The 20,928-nt window shown below is 37.0% G+C and overlaps 1 protein-coding gene across 6 annotated transcripts in view; it reads right to left on the bottom strand.

Annotated features, from left to right (window-relative positions):
• SSBP2 (single stranded DNA binding protein 2) overlaps window positions 1–20,928 on the bottom strand; it is a 196,161-nt gene that overhangs the window by 31,770 nt on the left and 143,463 nt on the right. For all 6 annotated transcript variants that reach the window (XM_049796417.1, XM_049796413.1, XM_049796412.1 and 3 more), the window contains 6 exons: window positions 18,131–18,190; window positions 14,675–14,741; window positions 14,416–14,486; window positions 10,447–10,514; window positions 4,190–4,238; window positions 2,162–2,197 (listed from right to left, as the gene is read on the bottom strand). In XM_049796417.1, the coding sequence (XP_049652374.1) occupies window positions 2,162–2,197; window positions 4,190–4,238; window positions 10,447–10,514; window positions 14,416–14,486; window positions 14,675–14,741; window positions 18,131–18,184 (345 nt within the window). In that variant the 5' untranslated portion in view covers window positions 18,185–18,190. The remainder of the gene's footprint in view (window positions 1–2,161; window positions 2,198–4,189; window positions 4,239–10,446; window positions 10,515–14,415; window positions 14,487–14,674; window positions 14,742–18,130; window positions 18,191–20,928) is intronic.

The following is a 20,928-nucleotide window of genomic DNA, read 5'->3' as shown; positions in this document are numbered from 1 at the left end:
TCGGACAGGACATGCACTGTGCAAGCATTTATGCTGGCAGATTTCAACCCATGTCCCACCTCAGCTGCTTCATCGCTACCCTCTGCTAGCGGCACCCTCAGCTCTGCTTGGAGCTCCCTCTGTGTGTCCTTCCACCTCTTTTGGGTCAGCTGAAGTGCTTCAGCAAGGACCCGGTTCTTTAAATGCTTCAATCAACTTCAGTTGTTTTGTACAAAGAGTGTCACTCATCCAAGGAACTCCAGTGGCAGACCTGAAGGACTACTAACCTTCAGCAGAAGAGTGGGGACAAGGAATCAGGCAGCAACCTTTCTCACTAGCACAGCTGGAGTTCACAGAGCACATCTGACCAGAGGCTCAGGCATTTTCTCCAAGACGTCCATCTTTCATGTGTCTCGTTCTTGCATCTCTGCACATCTTTTGATTTCCCTTCAATGTTGCCAGTTAGATGCAACATTCCAGCATCAGTCTCATCACTGTCACTGAAAGAGGTAAAATCACCTCTTTACTCCTCCTCTGCCTATACACTGAAATATGGTGATGCCCTCTTTTGCCCAAGCCACTTATCCCGGCTGACCTTTGGCTTGATTGTTGGCTGACACCAACAGAGTCCGCTACTACAACTTGCATTTTACTTAGGTTTGCTTCTTTAAAAGAATTTTCTACAGTATCTCCTTTTCTAGTTTCTCAGGACTTCACAGTTTTAAAAACCGAGAATATGAAGTAAAATATTCAAAAAAAATCTTCAAAATATGCAACAAAACTGACCACTAGTGTTTAGGGCAAAAGCAACAAAACCTCTTCCCAACAGAGAGAAATTTATGAAGTTCTGCATTAAAAGAACTGGTTTGGAGATCACCAGATTTGGACTGTTTCCAGTAAACATGTGGCAAAATGACTACTACAATTATGGACACTTATGAGAATCATAAACTTTTTCACAGCTAATCCTCTAAATATAGGACAAAAGAAACTGCCTTTGTCTAAACAAAACAAGCTCATCCTTGAACTCATCCTTCAGCTTTAGCTCTGCAGATCATCTCTCCTACTAAGACTGAAAGTAAGAGAAACCTCTAAGCAGGACAAAGAGATGAAAAAACACTGTTATACTGTTCTCATGGCGAAGGACCTGCTATTTTCACATTCTGAAATAGCTTCAGGTTTTATGCTGGTTAAAGCCAATGCCCGGCAGTTTTCTAATCTTGAGGTGATAAAACATGAAATACCAAAAGAAAGGTCTATTGAAACCTGACCGACCAACAGAAATTTGGAATCCAACATATAATTCTCCCCTGTTATTCTGTCACACCAGTACTAAGCATGTGATAACAACAGATGAAATAATATGCCTTAGAAGAGTACATCAGAAGTACAAATAATCCAAGTACAAAAGTAACAAGAGCAATAAAGAGTCTAAAAGGATAAACAAAGTTAATCTCTCAGGATAGAGACACAAAAGAGCAGTATATACACCAACAAAAACCAGTTTCTTGATAGGTAAAGTGTATTTGTTAAATTCCAGAGAGAAGGTTAGCATTTCAGGTTCTTTTGAATGACAGCTCAGTGCTGGGCCTATTACAAAGTTTTAACTATTTTATTCTAAAGTACAGACTAAGAAAAAACAATGATACCAATTAATCCATAATAAATTAAGACAATGTCTGTGAAATGAAGACATAACAGACTATAGAGAAAAAAAGAATTTTCAAGTTTTCAGAAGGTAATTATATGAATAAAAATTTCTCTTAAAATGTTAGCAATAAGAACCCATTTGTGTATCTTTGGGGAGATAAAAGCTTGTTCTAACTCTTCAAATGCTTTTTTTTCTGAAGAAGTTCAGAAACTCATACTCAATATTGTGTTACTGAGAAAGCTGGGGGATTTTTGTCCTTTATTATTGAAGGCAATATATTGTATTGGTTATATAAATGTTTGCTGAAATAAAACAGCACTCAGGGCAATTTTGACCAGACTGATAATGATTCTAGTAATGACCATCAATAGATGCACCATAGATGGCAGAAAAAACCCCCCTAAGTGCATATCAGATGTACAGTTCTCAACCAATACACAAGGGTTCTTCCTAACATCTGGACAGCTATTTTTTTGCCTAAATAAAATGTAACATCTATTCTAATAAGCAAACATGCAGAAGTGTACTTACTACATAGTTCCCAGGAGATGCTGAAGAATAAGGTATCTGTAATATCAACAGAAACAAAATAATAATTTCTTCTGCAGTGAGATGGAGTCCATACATACATTTATGTAGAGCTGTAGGTTAATGCTTATTTGTTTAATTTATTTCAAAGACACAGTTAAGGATTACGGAAAAATGCTATTGTTGTCAAAACAAACACCTATTCTTTTCAACAACTTGTTGTTGCAAGTATGTTCAAGTCCAAAACTAGCAATATAGACACAAATCAAATTTAATACCCAATATTTCAAATCAAGTATTTCCACTTAATATTACTGTGCCCTGGTAGCCACCATAATTAAATTAATATGAATAATATAATTCACATATTTAAATGTCTGTAGGCTGAGGTCTGGTATCTGCTCTCCGTTGTTTCATAACACTTGAGGCATGCATTTTTAACAGCCAGCATCACTTTTTTAAGATACCAAGTTACAGGGTCTAGCACCAATCCAGTTCTTACATCTACTACAAGAGTCTTCTTATTCTTATTGTGGGAGCTGCAGTAAGGTCTGTAAAGATCTGCAGTCTATAGTAAAAGGTTGAGCTATAAGATTATTAAGGTAATACTCTTTATAAGGTTTATAACCCTAAGCAGCACATACTTGCCTTTAAGTCAATACGACTTCAGAGTCATCCCAAGCATGGACTGAATTTGTATGTTCTTATACATACTTAATCTTGATTAGAATCTTGACCATAAAAGGAAAAGCAACTCTTTTATATCTTTCACCCTGGAAGGTACTAATTTTATTTCTTTGCATTATTCTTTTTTTTTACAAGGGCGGTGTTCTATTTTCACTTCAAATTCAATTGTGGTAATTGTTACAGAGGATATCTGGAGAAACCCAATCACCTGTGAATAATCTGGTTTTCTTCTTTATGATAGCCTTTGCAATTATTGTCTCTGAAGGAGCACAGACCAATGGTATTATAAGAGGATGGGGTAAGAATTAAGCAACTGTACTGACGAAATACAAAATTATTTTGCAGGATAAGCATCTTACATGACTGTAGACAATTTGTCAGCCAACTCATTTTTATGAATGCATCTATTAGTGGACTTCTCAATTTATTTCATAGAATGAATATATTTCAACTATCAGTTGAAAAATATCCTAACACACATTTTAGTTGAGTACAGGCAAAAGAAAACTGAGGAAGAGTTTTAGCTCTTTTTCCCCCCCCAGTTGTCGTTAATAGAATTAAAAAATCAAAACTGAGAACAACAGAAAGAACTAGGCTAGTCTGTTAAGCCAGACCCATCTTGTCCAACTCTTAAGTGCTAAAAAGGGATACATTTTATACTAGTGGTGTATGATCACTGAATGAAAATGAAAACTTTACCTTTGTGTTTCTGTAGAAATACCAGACACTGTTGTTCATGTGCAATGCCTCACTGACCTCCTCTTCCTTCAAGCTGCTATTAGACTACCTCATTTTGTAGCTGTTGCAATGAAATTCAATACAGTGCACCGCTTTTTACAAAAAGCATATAAAAATGGCTGATGTCTTTCTTGCAAGCAACTGCTCTATGACTGCATATTCCCTAGTTAGGAGCAGCAAATGGTGCTTTTGTTATGTAAAATATGTGAGCACACATTAAGCTGTATCTTAACAAGCTGTGATTTCTGTAGAGCTTGCTGGCCAGGTAGTGTTGACCTAATTCATCTTATTGGCGCTAAAGGAAGCTAGAATTTACCTTAAATATACCCCAGGATAACCTTTGTGTTATGGAAGTGCTGTTACTGACGTAAAGATGCAGAGCTGTTGTGTGATTATGAGCAGAGCTGGATATTTGCAGGTCAAATTCAGATGTTCAGATGTGCTCCTCACCGTACCTGCTCTGCATTAGCATTATGGGGAAAAACATAAAGCATGCAGTATTCTATTCGTTGAATGAAGTAGATTTTTTTTTTTTCCTAGTGTATTGATGAGAAATACTTCCCTAAATATAAGATGATTTCTAATATATTTTAAATAATTACTTACAGAATTGGCATTGGTTGGGTTTGGCCAAGGTCTACCACCCCCAGGACCCCTGTAACAGAAGATGAAAGATGAGACACAGAACCATCTCCGTCTTCTGACCAGCTCTGAGGAAGCATATCAAAATAATCTGTTTCCAGAGCAAGGAAGGAGATGGCTTTTTTCAAATTAAAGTGTATATAAACCATAACTACACCAAGTTATAATGCTATAGCAAAATTCTCATTGTTGCACTACCATTACCATTTAATCAGTTTATGAGTTGATTAAAGATTATTTATTTATTTATTTATTACAACCTTGCCACTCACATTTAAGACACTTCAGTTCCTGACTCATTCTGGTACTTCTGTACTCTTCAGGACAGGACCTGCCAGAATAGCGCCATAGAAGTCCTTCCGCAGCAGCCACACTGTCAGAGGCTACAGTGGAGATGGCACAGTTCTGCATAGGTCCCAAACCCTTGCAAATTTAGGAAGTGCCAGACATTCCCCTTTTAAATGGAAATGGAAAGATTTGAAAGACATTGCAAATTTGTGTCTCTTGAAGTGCTTTCCTTCTCTTCACAAAGAATTTAACTTTGTGTTACATAGGTGCAATATTTTAAAGTGGCACAGAAGTTTTTCAAAGTGTAACAAACAAGTTCCCAAATTCTGTAAGTTCTCACGGGGGGTGATAACCTTTTAAAAAATATTTGGAGGAAGTATCACACACACAGAAGTCTACTTAAGAGTAGAGACAAAGACAGAAAGGTACTGAAATGTAAGTCTAATTCCAGTCATTGAAACAGTACTCTTGCTTACATAATTAAGTACCTCCCTGAAGAATTGAGGATGCATGGATCTAGTATAGTAAGGTTTCATTAGTGAAAGTGATCCTAATATCTTATAAATGTTTTGTGGAAACCTATTTTTTAAAAGAACAAGCCACAGAAAATATGTTGCTATAACCTGTATCTGACAATAATAATAATAACAATAATAAATCTCATGTATTAAAAATTGAAAACATGCCATTTTATACATACGCTTTAAACGTATGCCTAGTTATGTATCTAAAACCACTTTGCTACTTCACTAAGGCTACATATCTCCATAGAAGTCACAGAAATATGAAACATCATACAGCAGGGAAAACGGAAATTTCAGACTTTTCAGACATTCTTGTTACACTTGGCCCAAATGGTGTACGGATGTTTAAGTGGCAGGTCCCTGGCAGGAGGGACAAGAGTGTTTCACAGGCAGAAGACCTGTTCGATAAAGCCAACTCTGATGAGACATCAGAGGGGTACTAAAAGCAGAAGGGAATGGGGAAAAGAGAAAAGGAAACATCATCCAGATAAAGCACGTTTTTTTCACAACTCTTGCTGTTATTTTAAGTTTCTCACTCTTAGCTGAGCTCAGAAAAATAGTTTGGTGGTTAGGCTTCGTCTTTTAACAGTCCTGAGGGAACTAAGCCATATGGGAGGTAAAATCTCCATGTTTACAGTCATAACATCTCAATAACCATAATTATTCCTGGGAGCATTAAGAACTTCTAGTTATTTATAAATAAGACAAAGTCACTTTTTGAAGACCCTGACAACTGAGAGGCAGAGCAGATGACCAAAGTTTTGCATTTAAAATGGCATTTTGGCCTCATTAGCTTTAGAAAAGTAACATTAGCCACCACAACTTACCAGACATGGGAGAGTGATTTAAATATAGAGAAAAAAGCAGGCTTTATTAATGAGTTCAGGAAGTTTTCTATCTATTTTAAAGTCTTGCAAAAATAAAACCTATTAAGTAGATATGTTGCCCCAGGGATTTAATATTGCATCTTTTTCTTTTTATTACATTGTTGATGATACTATAAAGAAATTAGTTCAAACAATCAACTGAAATAAATCAAGTGAAAATTGATTTATTTCAGCTGACATTATTTTTGGACAGTTGGAAAACAGAATGTAGGTAAGGGTCTTTTCTGCCTTATTCATTGGGAGGAGGGGAGGCAAAGCAAGGAAATGGACTCACAGTACTCACTTACAATGCTCATGCTCCTCAGGTCAAATATTCAGCTATTTTTCCTCCACTAACAATTGCAAGGTGAAATATTAGGTGTTCTTCTCCCCCCGCAAAAAAAAACCCTGTTCTTTTTCCTATGTACGATATTTGGTTTATTGTATTCTCCTTTTCAGAGAAATCAGGAATACTTGTAACAACACTTGAAGTCTAGTTTCACCCCAAAACCCTGCACTTGTTTGTGTGACATTAAGTGACTCAAATACATCTAGCAATAAGCATCAAACGAAAAATAGCTCTGACAACACTGCAGATTACTCTGAACTACAGAGATGTTACAAAGCCAACTCAGATACACGATTGGGTTAAGCCACAGCAACATGAAAGTTTAGACAGGCCATACAAGGAGACTGGGAAACTCACCTTTCATCTAAAGAGCTGTTAGAATTTGCAAATTTAATGGAAGCCATGGACAGCTCTAAGTATAGACTTAGAAAACACTGTAGCAGATTCTGCTGGAAAGCCATATGGGTTTTGTGGAGCCAAATGTTGTTAGCTTATAAAACACACATAAAAAAAAAAGCTACCTGCAATTTTTTTTCAGTGCAATGCAAGCAGGATTTTTTCCCTTTGTTAAATGTTTATTTTGAAAGCATCAACAGCCATAAAACATTTGAATGTATCAATTCCAAAATAGAGTAATTTATGAAGTATCTATTGCTATGAATATTTACACCTGCATTTTATCCTTGAAGTTAGTCCTACAGTGTCGATCCTTGTTCTTGAAAAAATAAAGTATGAAATTTCAGTTTCCAAAGGGGCAAATATATTCTATCAGGAAATCAAACATCTAGACACAAGTTTGTGAATTGAAGTTAAAAAACAAAATCACTTTTTTTTTCTTTTCAGGCATGACTGAGATATTCTTAGCACTTCAGACAGCACTACAGGTCACACGGGCTATTAAAAAGTGCCAGTGAAATGTAACGCTGCTCCCCGAGATTTGCCATTTTGTTCCAAAAAGGGCATTTTTCCACAAAAATAAAATCTTACTAAAAATGGCTACACCAATTTTCAGCTTAAAACCTTATATCTAAATAGTTATTTTGTCGAATAACATAGGATATGTATCAGTGGTTTCAAACAGTAATCTGACAGGCATTAGTTTTGACGGAGCAAGCAGTTATTTAGCAGTACTACATTTGTGGAGGATATGCTTCTGCACTGAAATACTGTCTATGAGCTCTCGAGCTGGTTGTTGCCATTTTTGACAATAAAGAACACTTTTTCATCCAGAAAAATGTAAAATTATATTTGGCAGATATTCTGCTCTTAACCAAAACAGCTTCCTTTCACACTTTCTGAGGAGAAAGAGCTGGATTTTAAATGGCAAGTGTTTTTGGAGAGTACATATTTTTATATTTTAACATGGCGAAAAATGCAAAAATATTGAATAGAACACTGAAAAATTTTCATGTAAGAAAAAGATTTGGATATATAAAGACAAATGTACATTACTATAAGGCAATAGCCTTATGTATAGTTATCCTGTTTCCTAGAAATATAAGTACACTAAATGACTTACACTGTTATTTCTTAGCATTGTGCATTAGATAAATTGTAAGGGATAATACATAGAATGCTTTTAACACAGATGGGTCCATCTATTGCCATTGCCCACAGGTTATCCTTGGATGCACTCTGACTAATCCTGAATGCTGGAATTGACCAGGCAACGAGTCTTCACTAAAATTTTGATGTAAGGACAACTTTGACAGCAGTAACTTTACAGTAAGAAAAAAACCCTGCTGTCCTAGAAATACAAAAGAAACCCAGACAATAGCAAGCCCTTTGTTTTCCTTTTGATCAGTATATGTCACTCCATTTGACAGAGGAAAAAAAATACTCAGCTTTACGGTAAAACAATTATTCATGTACTCAGGCACACAATAATGAAGCTCCTTACAACAGTCTGTAATTCAGCATGTAACAGAGGTCAGGATATGCTATAACATAATATTCCAGTACTAGCAGTTTGGACTCTCTTATGTCTTTAAAGTGCACTGTAATAAGCAAAGGGACAGTATGAAGTCTTGTTCAAAACCAGGAAAGTATTCTATTCCCACTTTCAGCTGAGCTGGAGTAAACATGAGTTTGTAAGAAATGTAAAGGAGTGCAGTGTATGCCTGGTAAGACATGGGGACAGCTATGGTTACCTACTTCCTAATTATTGCTTCACACCTTGTTCTTCTCAGAAGATCATATACTGTATTAAAGTTCATGAATTTGCCCAGTAAAGGACGCCAATTCATGGTGTACCCTTCAAGAGGACATATAAGTTCAAAGGAAAATGTATTTCCCACATCACTGAACTAAAACGTGATCTATGTATGTTTACTGGCCAACTCAAGATGAAATGTGCTTATTAAATGCTGCAATATGGAAATGTTAGTATTTCAACCCATCTTCTCTCTTTCTGGCAGACCAGGGATTCTTTTTGTCATCCAGCAACCTGTTTTCTTATTTTTCCTATATGAACTCTCATTTATGAGGATAAGTAGCCTCAAAATATCTATCCTCAATTTTACTTCTACAACATTTTAATTTAGAAAGTTAATTTGCTTTTCTTAGAATTCAGTTGTCTCCTGAGGACAATCTCTGTAGTGCTTATATTACACTCACACTGAATTCCAAATACCTAAATATTTTTTCTACATCAATTTTATTTAGGAAGTAGAAATGCCTATCCTTGGGAAGGTTCCTAGAATTCTCTTGAGCCCAATATATGATGTCTATGTTAGAGTAACACCCAATTTTACATTTGATTTTATTTGCTTCAAGAAGTCCAGGTATGTCTGGAAACTGGAAGAAATTAAAGATATGGTGGATTAGATTTTTTTTAATGCTATTATCTATCTTAATATCACTTTTACTTTTTCAGGTTGGTAACTCTTTACTTGAAATGAAAATTACCATCTTTCCTTTTTGTCTCCTATGAAAATAAGAGTAAAAATGGGTATCTATGATATAATGGTAACAAGAGAATATAAATCTTCACGTTGTTTTCTGTGTCAATCTGGTGAAAACTCATGCTTGAAAGACAAAGGTGTGAAAGGAGTAAGAAAAGAACATGTTCTCTGCTTTAGGTTGTAAAATGATTCTAATGTCTTGATAGCCGGACCACTGTACTGCCTTCTGTGACCACCCCAGGATCTGCAAAATGCTGGCTATGAAAAAATGTACTCACTTCAGTAGAGGTAGGGACATGATACAGGAATGACTTGATAATCTCTGGTCTGTGGTATGTTAAAGGTAGCTATAGCAGCCCATTAAAATTAGTGAATCTCTTACAGAAATCTAAACAATACAAGGAACATCTTTTTTTTTTTTCCCAGGCTTGCTAATCACGTAAGCCACTCCAAGCACACAAAAGATTTATCTAAAGTGCAGAAGACTGCTCGTGTTGGTCCAATTCCTGTGCTAAAATCCTCAGCTTAAGTCTAGTCTAATCTAGATACACTAATTTTACATCTGAAACTTTTCTATGCACTTAGAAAGGGAGGTTGTCTACAGGTATAAAAGGCTCCCATGACTAAATCCATGCCTGGAATAAATCAGTATATCTTAACTGAACTCAGTCTATATCAATTTTTACAAATTATGATCCACTCCCAGAAGTACATACAAACACTGAAAACCTTACACTCATATCTGCGATACTCTTCTATCTGTTTAGAGTGGAAATAAATGTAGTTCTGGAAACAAAAACAGCAACAGAGAGAGATCATCTACGCTTCTTTCAAATATGTCTTTTTTTATAAATAGTTCCAGACAATGGTTTTATTTTGCTAAAATAAAGTACTTCTTTATTTTGCAGAAAAGAACCATGCTTGTACCATTCTTTACAAAATATTTAATCAGTAAAGTAAAAACATAAATGTGAATAATGTCATTTTTTAAAAAAATTCATACAAGGATATACCAGTGACTATACTGACAAAATATTCCCAATATTTGAACTTTGACCTGTGAAAGAAACTGAGTATTTGTACAGACTTGTAGGGACAGCAAAGGTGCCTGTAAGAGATAAATACAGAAAAGGAAACTGCTGAGGGTTCATTTTCTTAAATTGCAGTTATTAGTCATCAAAGCATGTTACTTATCAAAGCACGTTCTCCTTGTCTTATGTACCCCAAATGTTACTTCTACAATGAAATAATGATTTTTCTAAATATTATAAGATTTTATTATTGTGCTTACATGTTCATTCCAGGCATCCCCGGGCCACCTAAAGCATTCAGTGGGGGTCTCATTGCACCTCCATAGTTCTGCAATGATAACCAAGGGTCAGACTACCACAAAACAAAAAAACAAAACCAAAGAGGAGGGGGAAAGAAAGGACAGCAGGTTAATGATATCCCTACATAACTGCTGACTGGATAGGCCAATGTAATTCATTCTTTCAGGAGTTTCCATTGTTGACTTAAAAAAATAATACTGTTAACCCCAAGGAGAAACAATTACAAACAATAGAAATAGACTAAGAATACTTAAAATGTCAATTGTTTCAGGAGGAATTATTTACACATATAGAGGTCAAGTCAACGGCCAGCAAGGGGCAGGTTTTACAATGTATTCAACTTTTATACCAAGGGAGCTCATTCAAAATCAGAAACCTGGACTTAGATTCTAGGACTTCTACATCATGGAATTTAAATAGAATTATTTTAATTAGATTTTGTTAGGATATCAACAAATGCTTGTATAAAATTATACCATATGATATCACTTTTATAACATACAGCATAAACATTACATTTCTCTTCTATTCAGTCAATTCTAATAAGTCTATGGTAACTAATATGAAAAGTTTTTAACAAGATAATGAATGTCATAGCGATGCCAACAAATGAATTGCCCAATGCCTATAAATATGAGTTTACCCTCTGATATTATGACAAAAGTTTAACTGTACTATTTACATGAAAAACTAAATTATACCTATTTTTATTCAGAGGAATACAAGCAGAACAGTCTGCCTCACCTCACAATCATAATGCACTCCCTAATCTGTGTTAATCCTGCTACATTTTTCTGATATTTCAAAAGAATGGATAACAGTAAATTCTCTAAAATGAACAGCTGTGCTTTTTGGAAGGATGGGTGGAACAAAAAAGTGATTTACTTTAAAAAAATTTAGGTCATTGTTGCAGTCTATTTTCCAATAATAAAACTTATGCACTCTATTTCATGTATAGTATATTACAAACTGCATAAACTACATGACCAAGGCTTAAGGCTGTTCTCTATATTGGTCTGATTCACAAAACCATGTAAACACGAAGTCATGAATACATGTGAGAGATCCAACAGTGATATTCAAAGTGCGGGTCTGGTGCTGTTTATACCTTGACTGATATGACATGTCAGTTATCCAGAACCAATCTAGAACTGATCTACAACTAGGAGAGGAGGTTCTGTTGCTGCAAACAAACCCCCCAAACTTAAAATTTTCTTCATTGTTAACAACACTTAAAGTGTCCCATCTAAAGCTGGTTTGTAAGAGTACACCCAGAGGCTGCAGATGCCCTCTTCCAGACCCAGCCATCTGAAGACAGTATTATCCACAGCTGCTGGTCATCAGTCACTACTCACTCCTGCCTTTTTTGTGTGCAGCTGGTAGACTGATTGGTGTGCATGCTCAGGCAAAAGTCAGCCAGATTAACTCAAACCGTCTGTTTAACCTAGGTTATCCTAGATGATTTTGCCTGAGCAACTCCTCTGTCAGAACTGTAGGGCAGTAACTGGTTGGTAGTCAAAGCAGCTGGGCACAGTAACATCCCCAGCTGGCACTACTGGATCTGGAAGAGAACACAGTCTGACTGTAACAAAACAGCAGTCCTGTATCTGTTTTATTTCATTTATCCATCTTGATGTGGAGGGCAGAGCCATCTCCCTGTTTGTTGTGTCGAGTAACTCCCCTCTTTATTTTAATTCAGGAATCATTTGTGTGGACTGGGGTTAAAGATCTTTATGGAATCCTGCAGGACGGGAAGATTCCTAATCAAATGTACTTCTAATTACTGCTAATTCTAATCAAATGTACTCCTTCGTCCTAAAATAAGAGTGCCTTCATTAAGGCTACCAATAGATGTTCCTTCAGCTGCAGCTATGCTCTTTGCAGAAGTTAGTGCCCCAATTTGTTCCTTACAGCTTTTTACCCAAAGTCACCACCACTGTTTGTCTGGCAGTTGAGTTGTTCATACAAGTGCTTGCTAACATCAGGTGGCCAAAATGAGCCAGATTAGCAAAGAGGTTTTTTCTTAAATATTTAAGATATTTATCTGATTATTTTTGGCTAGAAAGCACTAGGGACCATGGGGGAGGCTCACCAGCAGATAGGAAGAACGGGGAGAAGTAGCGGTCACAGATTGGAGGTAGTGTCCCATTCACCTAGCTTAACTACAGCTTGAAAAAAGCCTGAACCTAATTCTTTGGAGCTTTTAATAGATTCAAGCATTTACAACCATCCACTTCTTTTTGTTTCATGTTATTTAGTTTGAAACAGTCTAGAATCATAAAATACAAAACTGAGGTAAATTTTTGAAAACTTGTAAGTTTTCAAGCATACACATACTATACTTGCTATACTGGACATAAGCATTTCTGTATGAGCACATTAAGCGTTTGGAAGTTGATTGCCTGTGCAGCAAGTAGCAGGGCCTCCCACTAAGGGCACACCCAAGTCAACTTTACAGCACTGTAGCAAGAGAATGTTAAAAGTAGGTGTGAAAGATTCATCAAATTTGGTTGCAGAACTGCATTCTAAGAAGATACTAAATGCCAGATGCAAAGATAGATGATGATCCGTTTATAGAAAAGATTGATTTGTGAACTTAATTTTGCGTAGATTACGCATTTTTCCCCATTTTAAGAGGATGTTCAGCACAAGAAAGAAGAACCTTAGAGAAACACTGGATTTTAAGAGGCAGCAAAAATGGAAAAATTATCCTTATAAAAACTGGCATGAGATTTGCCTGCTGTGTGACTAATGTTGCTGCATAAAGTATCAGCTCAATCTCATATGGCAGCATTGCAAAGCTCCTCTTTTTCCTCCAAAAGGCAAGTGCTAAATATACTTCAATGCTACAGAAAAAATAACAAATGTATTTAATAATGGTTTGTTGGTTACACAGCAGATATTGTGTAGAACTGCACAACTGGTTTCTACCAAGAAGACCCAAGACTGTAAAGACAGTTAGGAACAGATTTGAAAGGCAAAGCTATTTAATCATTTAAAATTCAGTTGCTATTCCAAGGAACAAAGAAGCCACTAGAGAGATTATCTGAAACGGGGAAGTAAAAATGCAAAGTGTGGGCACAACAAGCACACTGTAAAACAAAATAATGGCAACCCTGGTATGAAACACCACCACCTAAATTTTCTCTCACTGAGTGCACTGACAAAATACAGAATAATCTTTCAGATTCATATTTCAGGTATGCATAAAAATTAGTTTGTTTTCTACCTTAGTTTACCATTGAAATGTAATACTAACAAATATTAACCCATATTTTCACACTTGTGAAGAAAGAGCCTATGAACAATTACGACCAGGTCAGCACCATGGAGAAGGCTGATTCTTGCAATTCAAGGTTGCTTTGCTCCTCAAAAACAGAGCTAGAGATGACTGTGATTGACAAGGGGGAGAAATTGCAGCATGAACTTCTCATTTTACATTAAAATCTCTCTACCACTCACCAAAAATCTATATCAATAGTGGATGAAAGAAAAACTTTACAGAATTTTGAGGGGTATTTTTGGTACAAAGAGTTTGCCTAAGTTAGAAGTATTAAACCTTTCCTCCTAAACAGCATAATCAATTAAGCTGGGAGGATGAGGTAACACCTACTCGGTTCTTGGTCTCCTTTACAAATATCAGCCTTTGATTACACCATCCACTGGCTGTAGGACGAACATAACGCTTCTGAAATAAGGAAGTTAAGGGTTTCCTCTTTTAATTTGAAATCTTAATTAAAACAACTGATGTTTTCATTTTAGACTTTGTACACCTGCAACTCAGCATTTGTTTTTGTAAAACAGAAAGTTTATTTTAAAATGCGATTAGAAGAACAAATCCTGGCCATCTTCAAGCTATGGAATGCCAAAGTAATATAGTATAAGTATAGGGCTATTAATAAAAAGAAGTATCTATCTGTGGAAGGTACCTGTGGTCCTAAAGGAACCATTCCCCTTGGAGGAGTCATTCTCTGCATTGGCCCACCCATGTTTGGATGCCCTGCAAATAAAATCATGCAACTTAAAAAACTATGCAATACACAAGCATCTTCTAAAACAACTTTAACAAACCATTCCTTTTTAATTAACAAAAAGCTTAAAAAGCTTCAGTCAGCTTTGAAACACAGAAAGAAAGATGCAAGTTTGGAAAGAAAGTACTTAAATGGTCCAAATAATTATTTCATTCACCTTGCTGCCGTGTTGGGTCCATCCCACTAGGCAATAATGGCTGACTTCCTGGGACACCTCCAAGTGCCTGCAGGCATAGAAACCATGTTAAAAGCATATAACACTTTGAAATTTCGTTAAAGACATAATGCAGATATTTTGTTTTTAATTCCCCGTTGTTTCTTCTCAGTCAAGAGTAATGTGGAAGAGTTAGCTTTCCTAAACACCCTAACTAAATGTCCTAAGCGCCTAACTAAACTGAAAGTCCTAAATCTCCGGCGACCCTGATATGCATTTGCATGGACAAAGTCTTGGACTTCTGTGGAATTATGTATAAAGAGTTTCCAAAATTCAGTAGCCTCATTTGCCGCCCCCCCCCCCCCCTCCTTCCCTTCAGCTTACCTATTATTTCACCTCCAAGCACTGCCTTTTTCTTGGGGACATGGCAATTTATTCAAAGCTTATATTGCTACCATTCTCCCTTTTAACCATTATTTTAAGAGGTCAGGATGCAGACACTGATACTCTCTAACAGTGAGCCATAACTGAGCCAACTGCACAGGATTCACAGGGTATGGTTAATTAGGGCTGTGACGTGGGGGGCATTTTATCTTCCAATGTGCCTTACTCTTGAAGGGCATCAGTGCCAAGATAAGCTTATTATTCAGCTATGGGAAATAACAACAGTCACAAAACTTGCTCCTAAATCTTGCCTTCAAGCAGGAAGGTACACTGTGTTGTTACTTCACCTCTGGTCCAAATCAAACACATTGTTTTTATGCCCCCACATTTTAATCTGCCATTTGGATTTATAGTAACTGAAGTAGGTTTAAGGCTAATTTCTTACTTATAGTTTAGTACAACTAGAAAAATGTTTTTATGAATGGATCTTTGTAGCTGATCCATTAGGTGCTATTCAGCATTTCAAAACAACTTTTTCACTAAAAATGTATCCAGAATGAGTAAATCTGTTCCTATGAAAGTAAGCTATTCAGGCTTACAGGTACAGGTATTGCTTACCGTGGGAATGGCTAAGTTACTCTTGATGTGGAAATACTGTAGTAGTCTTGGATACATACAAAGGGGAACCTATCGCAAATATTACACAGTTTGTGTCCACAAGAGGTAGGAAATAAAAAATTATGATGCACGTTATTACCTCAAAGGTAACACAGTCAAATGGTACTGCACTGCAAGTTTAAAGGAATAAATAATCTGAGATGACATAATTTAAATCAGAGTTTTACATACATGTACTTCAGTGGCTAGAAGTCTGGACAATACGTAAGAAGGCTACATGATGTGCACGGAGAAGTGTCAAATACTAGCAAAGCAGGAACTGGTCACTTCTGCCAGAGATGGCAGGTGACATACACGGACATAGAGGCATTTGCTGCTGCGAGCACACATGACCGAAGACTTAACTCATGCAGTCACTACACAGGACATCATTACATGAGGGACTACCAATTCCTTTCTAACACGTCATACCACTTTTCAAGAAAATCAAGTGTACCTGCACAGCACAATGCATTGCCAACAGCAAATACCCTTGTGGGGCTTGATCTCATAGGATGTGATCGAGTACTGAAGGCAACTTAGGGGCACTCACGTGACACCCGGTAGGTACTAACTTTCCTTGATACAAAGCCTAGATCTAGCTCAGGTAACTCTTACACAGCACCGCACTGCGCTGTGTGCACATGCCCTGTGTGCACATGCCCTGTGTTAACCTTCTTTGCCTAAGAAACACAGTCCCTACTGCAAGGCATTAAGTAATATAGTAACAGTGGGAATTTTAACTCTGATTTTTACTGACTCCCATCTAATCAAAATTTCAGCCTTAAAGCTGCACTACAATAGTTTATTACTTCTACACACTGCCCATCTATACTGTAACTTAAATAATGGCAGTGTTGTTAAAAGCAGTAATTCATGCACACGGCATAATGTAAATGAATTGCAAGAGCTGTAATTCACTGAGATTATGTTACAGCTCTGAACTGAAAATATCACAACATGCAGACAAAAACACTTCCGAAACTAAAACTGCAGGTTGGCAGGACTTTCACAGCACTCACCAAATCCAGTTTCTACCTGTCAGTATTTACAGTGTTCAGAAACACAGAGAAACAAAGAATATCTAAAATCCAAACAGTGGTATATCTTTGGCTAAGATATTACTGAAACGTACAAAACTCAGGCAGATATTTTGTACTGAGTGACAGTATGTCAGTAGCAAATATTTAAATAAAGTGCCAATGACACTGCACTCTTACGTTGTTCCTTGATGATCACTTCAGCAAGGTTAATCAAGCCACCCATCTCCCTTGTGGGAAAGTAGTTATGGTACAGGTAACTTATCCTGCTCCCAAACATCACCATGTTTGATGTAGAGAAATACCTGAAAACATCTTGCCACGTGATATATCCAGCTCACTAAAATTTAAACTTGATAATTTCTGGCAATATTGTGCCAGTGCTAAAGACAAGTTTCTTGGCATTGTGTTATACAGATAAGAAAAATACCCAGAACTGAGGCTGGGGCATGAAAGTCTCCTTATCAAGCTGTGACAACAAGAAAGGCAGTCCTGGAAGTCTAAACTGGACCAAAACACCCATTCCATCTACCCCATCAAACCTTCCCAATATTGTAAACGACCCAGTTTTTCTTTCAGAGCTCCACTGATATTTTTCTGTCTGTTTATCTTTAACTCTTCATTTGCTGACAACTGCTTTCTCCTCCTCTATCTGCACTATGGAGAACTTAAGAGTACAAATGCTAACGGCTTCCTGAACCATCTTTTCACAGATGGGCCAATAAAGGTCTCTGCTGACGAACAGCAGCTCATTACTCATTCTTGTTACACTGGTATGCATATCTTTTGATATAGATGAGAGAAAATTGGAAATCTGATGCTTTTATAAAGTCATCAGACTGTCTGTAAGAGCCATAGAGCACTTCATGATATCTGTTTCTCAGCAATAATCTCTGTATTTACTATGAAATAAATATACTTCATATAGTGAACAAAGAATAGAAGGGAGTGATGCATTTTACATAGAATTAAGTAAAAAAATTCTCAGAGCTAACTGCTGGATGTGGTTAGGAAGCTTTACAGAGTGTAACAGTCAGTTATGGGGACATTCTGCCTTCATCTCAGAGCAGACAGCATTGGCAGGGTGAGGTTAATGCAGCACCACACAAGGCAACTATATCCTCCCTCTGCAAACAGGCTTAACACACAATAAATTTTGAGATGTAGACACTAATTAAACACAGGAAAGTGAGCTGGGAGTGGCATGGCCACACCTTATCAAAATAACTATTTAATGGTCAGAAAAAATGGGGTGGAGAGGGGACTGAGTTAGTTTTGTAGCCAATGAACCACTGGTAGCCAACTAGACAACATTCCCTGTTCCCACCACTGCACCATCACCCTGGACCACAGGAGTGCATCAGTGATAAAATCTTACCTGATTGGGTATTCTTAAAGGTGGCCTTGGACCTCCAGGGTACCGAGGGGACATGAAAGGCTATGAAAAAAAAGAGAAATACTGCTAAATAATTCAACTTAGCTCGTAATTACCGCATTGAGTCATTGGGCGTATGGCTTGTGCCATGTTTACACCTCAAGCATCCAGTTTAAATACTTCCACAAGAGCGTTCAGCATATTATTCTACAATGTTTAGTGGAACTAAGTAAATTTAGAGATTCTTAGTGAATACATCTATCAAGATAAATTATTTAAAACTTTGTTACAGCAATTGTGAATGCAGAGTGTAAACAACAATGCATTTAGAGTGAAGAATAATAAACCATTTCAATCATATAATCACACATCTATACTTTCCACTGGAGAAGGGGGAAAGATAGGAACACTGGAATAGAAAACAAATGTGTTCTTGGGAGAGTCAAGAATAATTCACAAATATTTTCCATTCATTTTTTCAGAATAATACAGAAAAATGCAATACAAGATTTAACCTGTGAGGGCACAGATTTCAAGTTTATGTCATAAATATTTAGAACATTGGTGGTTCCATTAACCATATTAATTCAATGTTGCACTCCTCTCATCCCTCCATGCTCACACAGTAAATCTCCTCTCTCAAACCCAAATTTATACCCAAATCTGTCATACCATCCTGGACCTTGTGAGGTTCTAGTGGTTCTTGGTTACTACTATACTACTTCATGGCCCACAAACAAGGTCAGTCCCTTATTATAAACAAATGGTAGTACCAACGAATACATTTAACATCCCTACTTATTCCATCCCAAAGTGTGACAGTAATCTAGAAACCTAAAGAGCTGGGAGATTAGTGGCAAATGTAAGACCTACAGGAAAAAGGCAAAAAAAGGTCTGACTAAACTGGTGATGAAGATGATAATTCTGGCAATCAGGTACCTATAACTCCAGAAGAAAATGAAGAACTAAAAGTAAGTTTTGACTGTGAACACAGGGACAAAAAAGACTGATTCTTTATAACATGAAAGAGGAGCTCACTTCTGTTCATGACACTGCCACTGGAGACAAAGGAGAGATAAAGGGAAGGAGTCTGCTGGGACTTCCCAGGGATAATCTCTGATGACAAATGAGCTGCTGCACATTTAAACCCACTCTTTGGGGTCCCTTCAAAAAGAAACAAATATACCTACACATGCATCATGCAGTCAGCTGGAGCTAAGGACCACTGGCAGGTCACTAAAACTGTGTGATCAACATCACTGTTTTACAAATGAATGGCATGTTTCAGCTCCATTAGCAGCACTGCGTTATAAACTAAAATGCCAGTGATCATCAATGCTAGTAACGCATGTATTAAGAGTAGCGATAACTAGCAAAGGAATTATAATTATTTTACCAGTAATTAGTAATGGAATTTTTCGTATCATCTTGCATAAAAAAATTCAGTGGAATCTTTCACATCTTAGAATCAGATGAGAGCTGAAATACTGTAAGCTACATAAACATGCATTCAAAATAGGTACTAGAAAGCAATTTAAAATACAGAGGGTTTACAAACTGGAGAACAAAGTTCAATGCCAATTGTGAAAAGATTACTTTAATAAAAAAGAATTTGAAATTATGTGCTACAGAAGAGGGAGGCTTCTTCATGCCCTGTCTCTGATGGTGAGATTCTCTGATAAAGAAGAAAGAAAAAAGGGTTGTGCATGTGGTGAAGGCTGTAAACATGCCTTGTAAAGCAGTACAAGTGCTAGGAAATTAGAATTTCAACAGTTCCCATAAAGGTCAACCAAGTGCATTGTGTGGAGTGTGACACACTCTAGTGAGTATCTTGGATTTGGCTTACCTCATTCAGCAGACGAAACCTTAACTTTATTTACAGTTGTACAGCTCGTAAAAGGGAAATCAGCAGTGTCTCTCAAGTCAACCCTATCTTAATGTAGAATCACACTACTAATATTAGTATATAACAGTGTGCTATTGGCAGAACATCTGCTCCTTTCAAGTAGGATGGAAACCTGCTTGTCTTCTCTCTTCCCAGTGGGTTCACCTTTCTATGGAATTTATAAAAATACCTAAAAACTTATTTTTTTTGTATGGTGTTGAAATTTTATTTAAAAACCTGAAACAAATACCCTACTGCATTAAGGAAAGAGGCTTACTGATATGAAGTTGCAATTTTACTTTTCAAAATACGAATCACATTGTTTCTCGTGCCTGACAATTAGAGGCCATATTTTTTGGTTTGCTGTGCCCCTGCGGTCAGTAGTTGGTTCAGATTTTTGAGAAGGTCTGGATCTAGGCAGGTCTCTAGTCTACTTAATAAATGCATCACAGACTAAGTCTAGGATTCTTCTCTGAAATTATATATAAGTCATTGTTGTAGTTTAATGCCAGCCAGCAACTAAGTACCACACAGCCACTCACTCACCTCTCCACACCCACTGGGATGGGGGAGAGAATCGAAAAAAGTAGAACTCATGGGTTGAGATAAGAACAGTTTAATAGAAAAGAAAGGAATAAACTAGTAATGATAATGATAACACTAACAAAATGACAATAGTAATAATGAAAGCACTGGAATATACAAGTGATGGACAAGGCGACTGCTCACCACTCGCCCTGTTATGTTCCCGAGCACCAATCCCTCCCAGCCCCACTCCCCCCAGTTTATATACTGGGCATGATGTCACACAGTATGGAATACACCGTTGGCCAGTTTGGGTCAGGTGCCCTGGTTGTGTCCTGTGCCAACTCCTTGTGCCCCTCCAGCTTTCTCGCTGGCTGGGCACGAGAAGCTG

Source organism: Accipiter gentilis, chromosome Z (assembly GCF_929443795.1).
Source record: "Accipiter gentilis chromosome Z, bAccGen1.1, whole genome shotgun sequence".
Lineage (NCBI taxonomy): Eukaryota > Metazoa > Chordata > Aves > Accipitriformes > Accipitridae > Astur > Astur gentilis.
The sequence above is the reverse complement of the archived record's forward strand: the minus strand, read 5'-3'. Positions and strand labels throughout refer to the sequence as shown.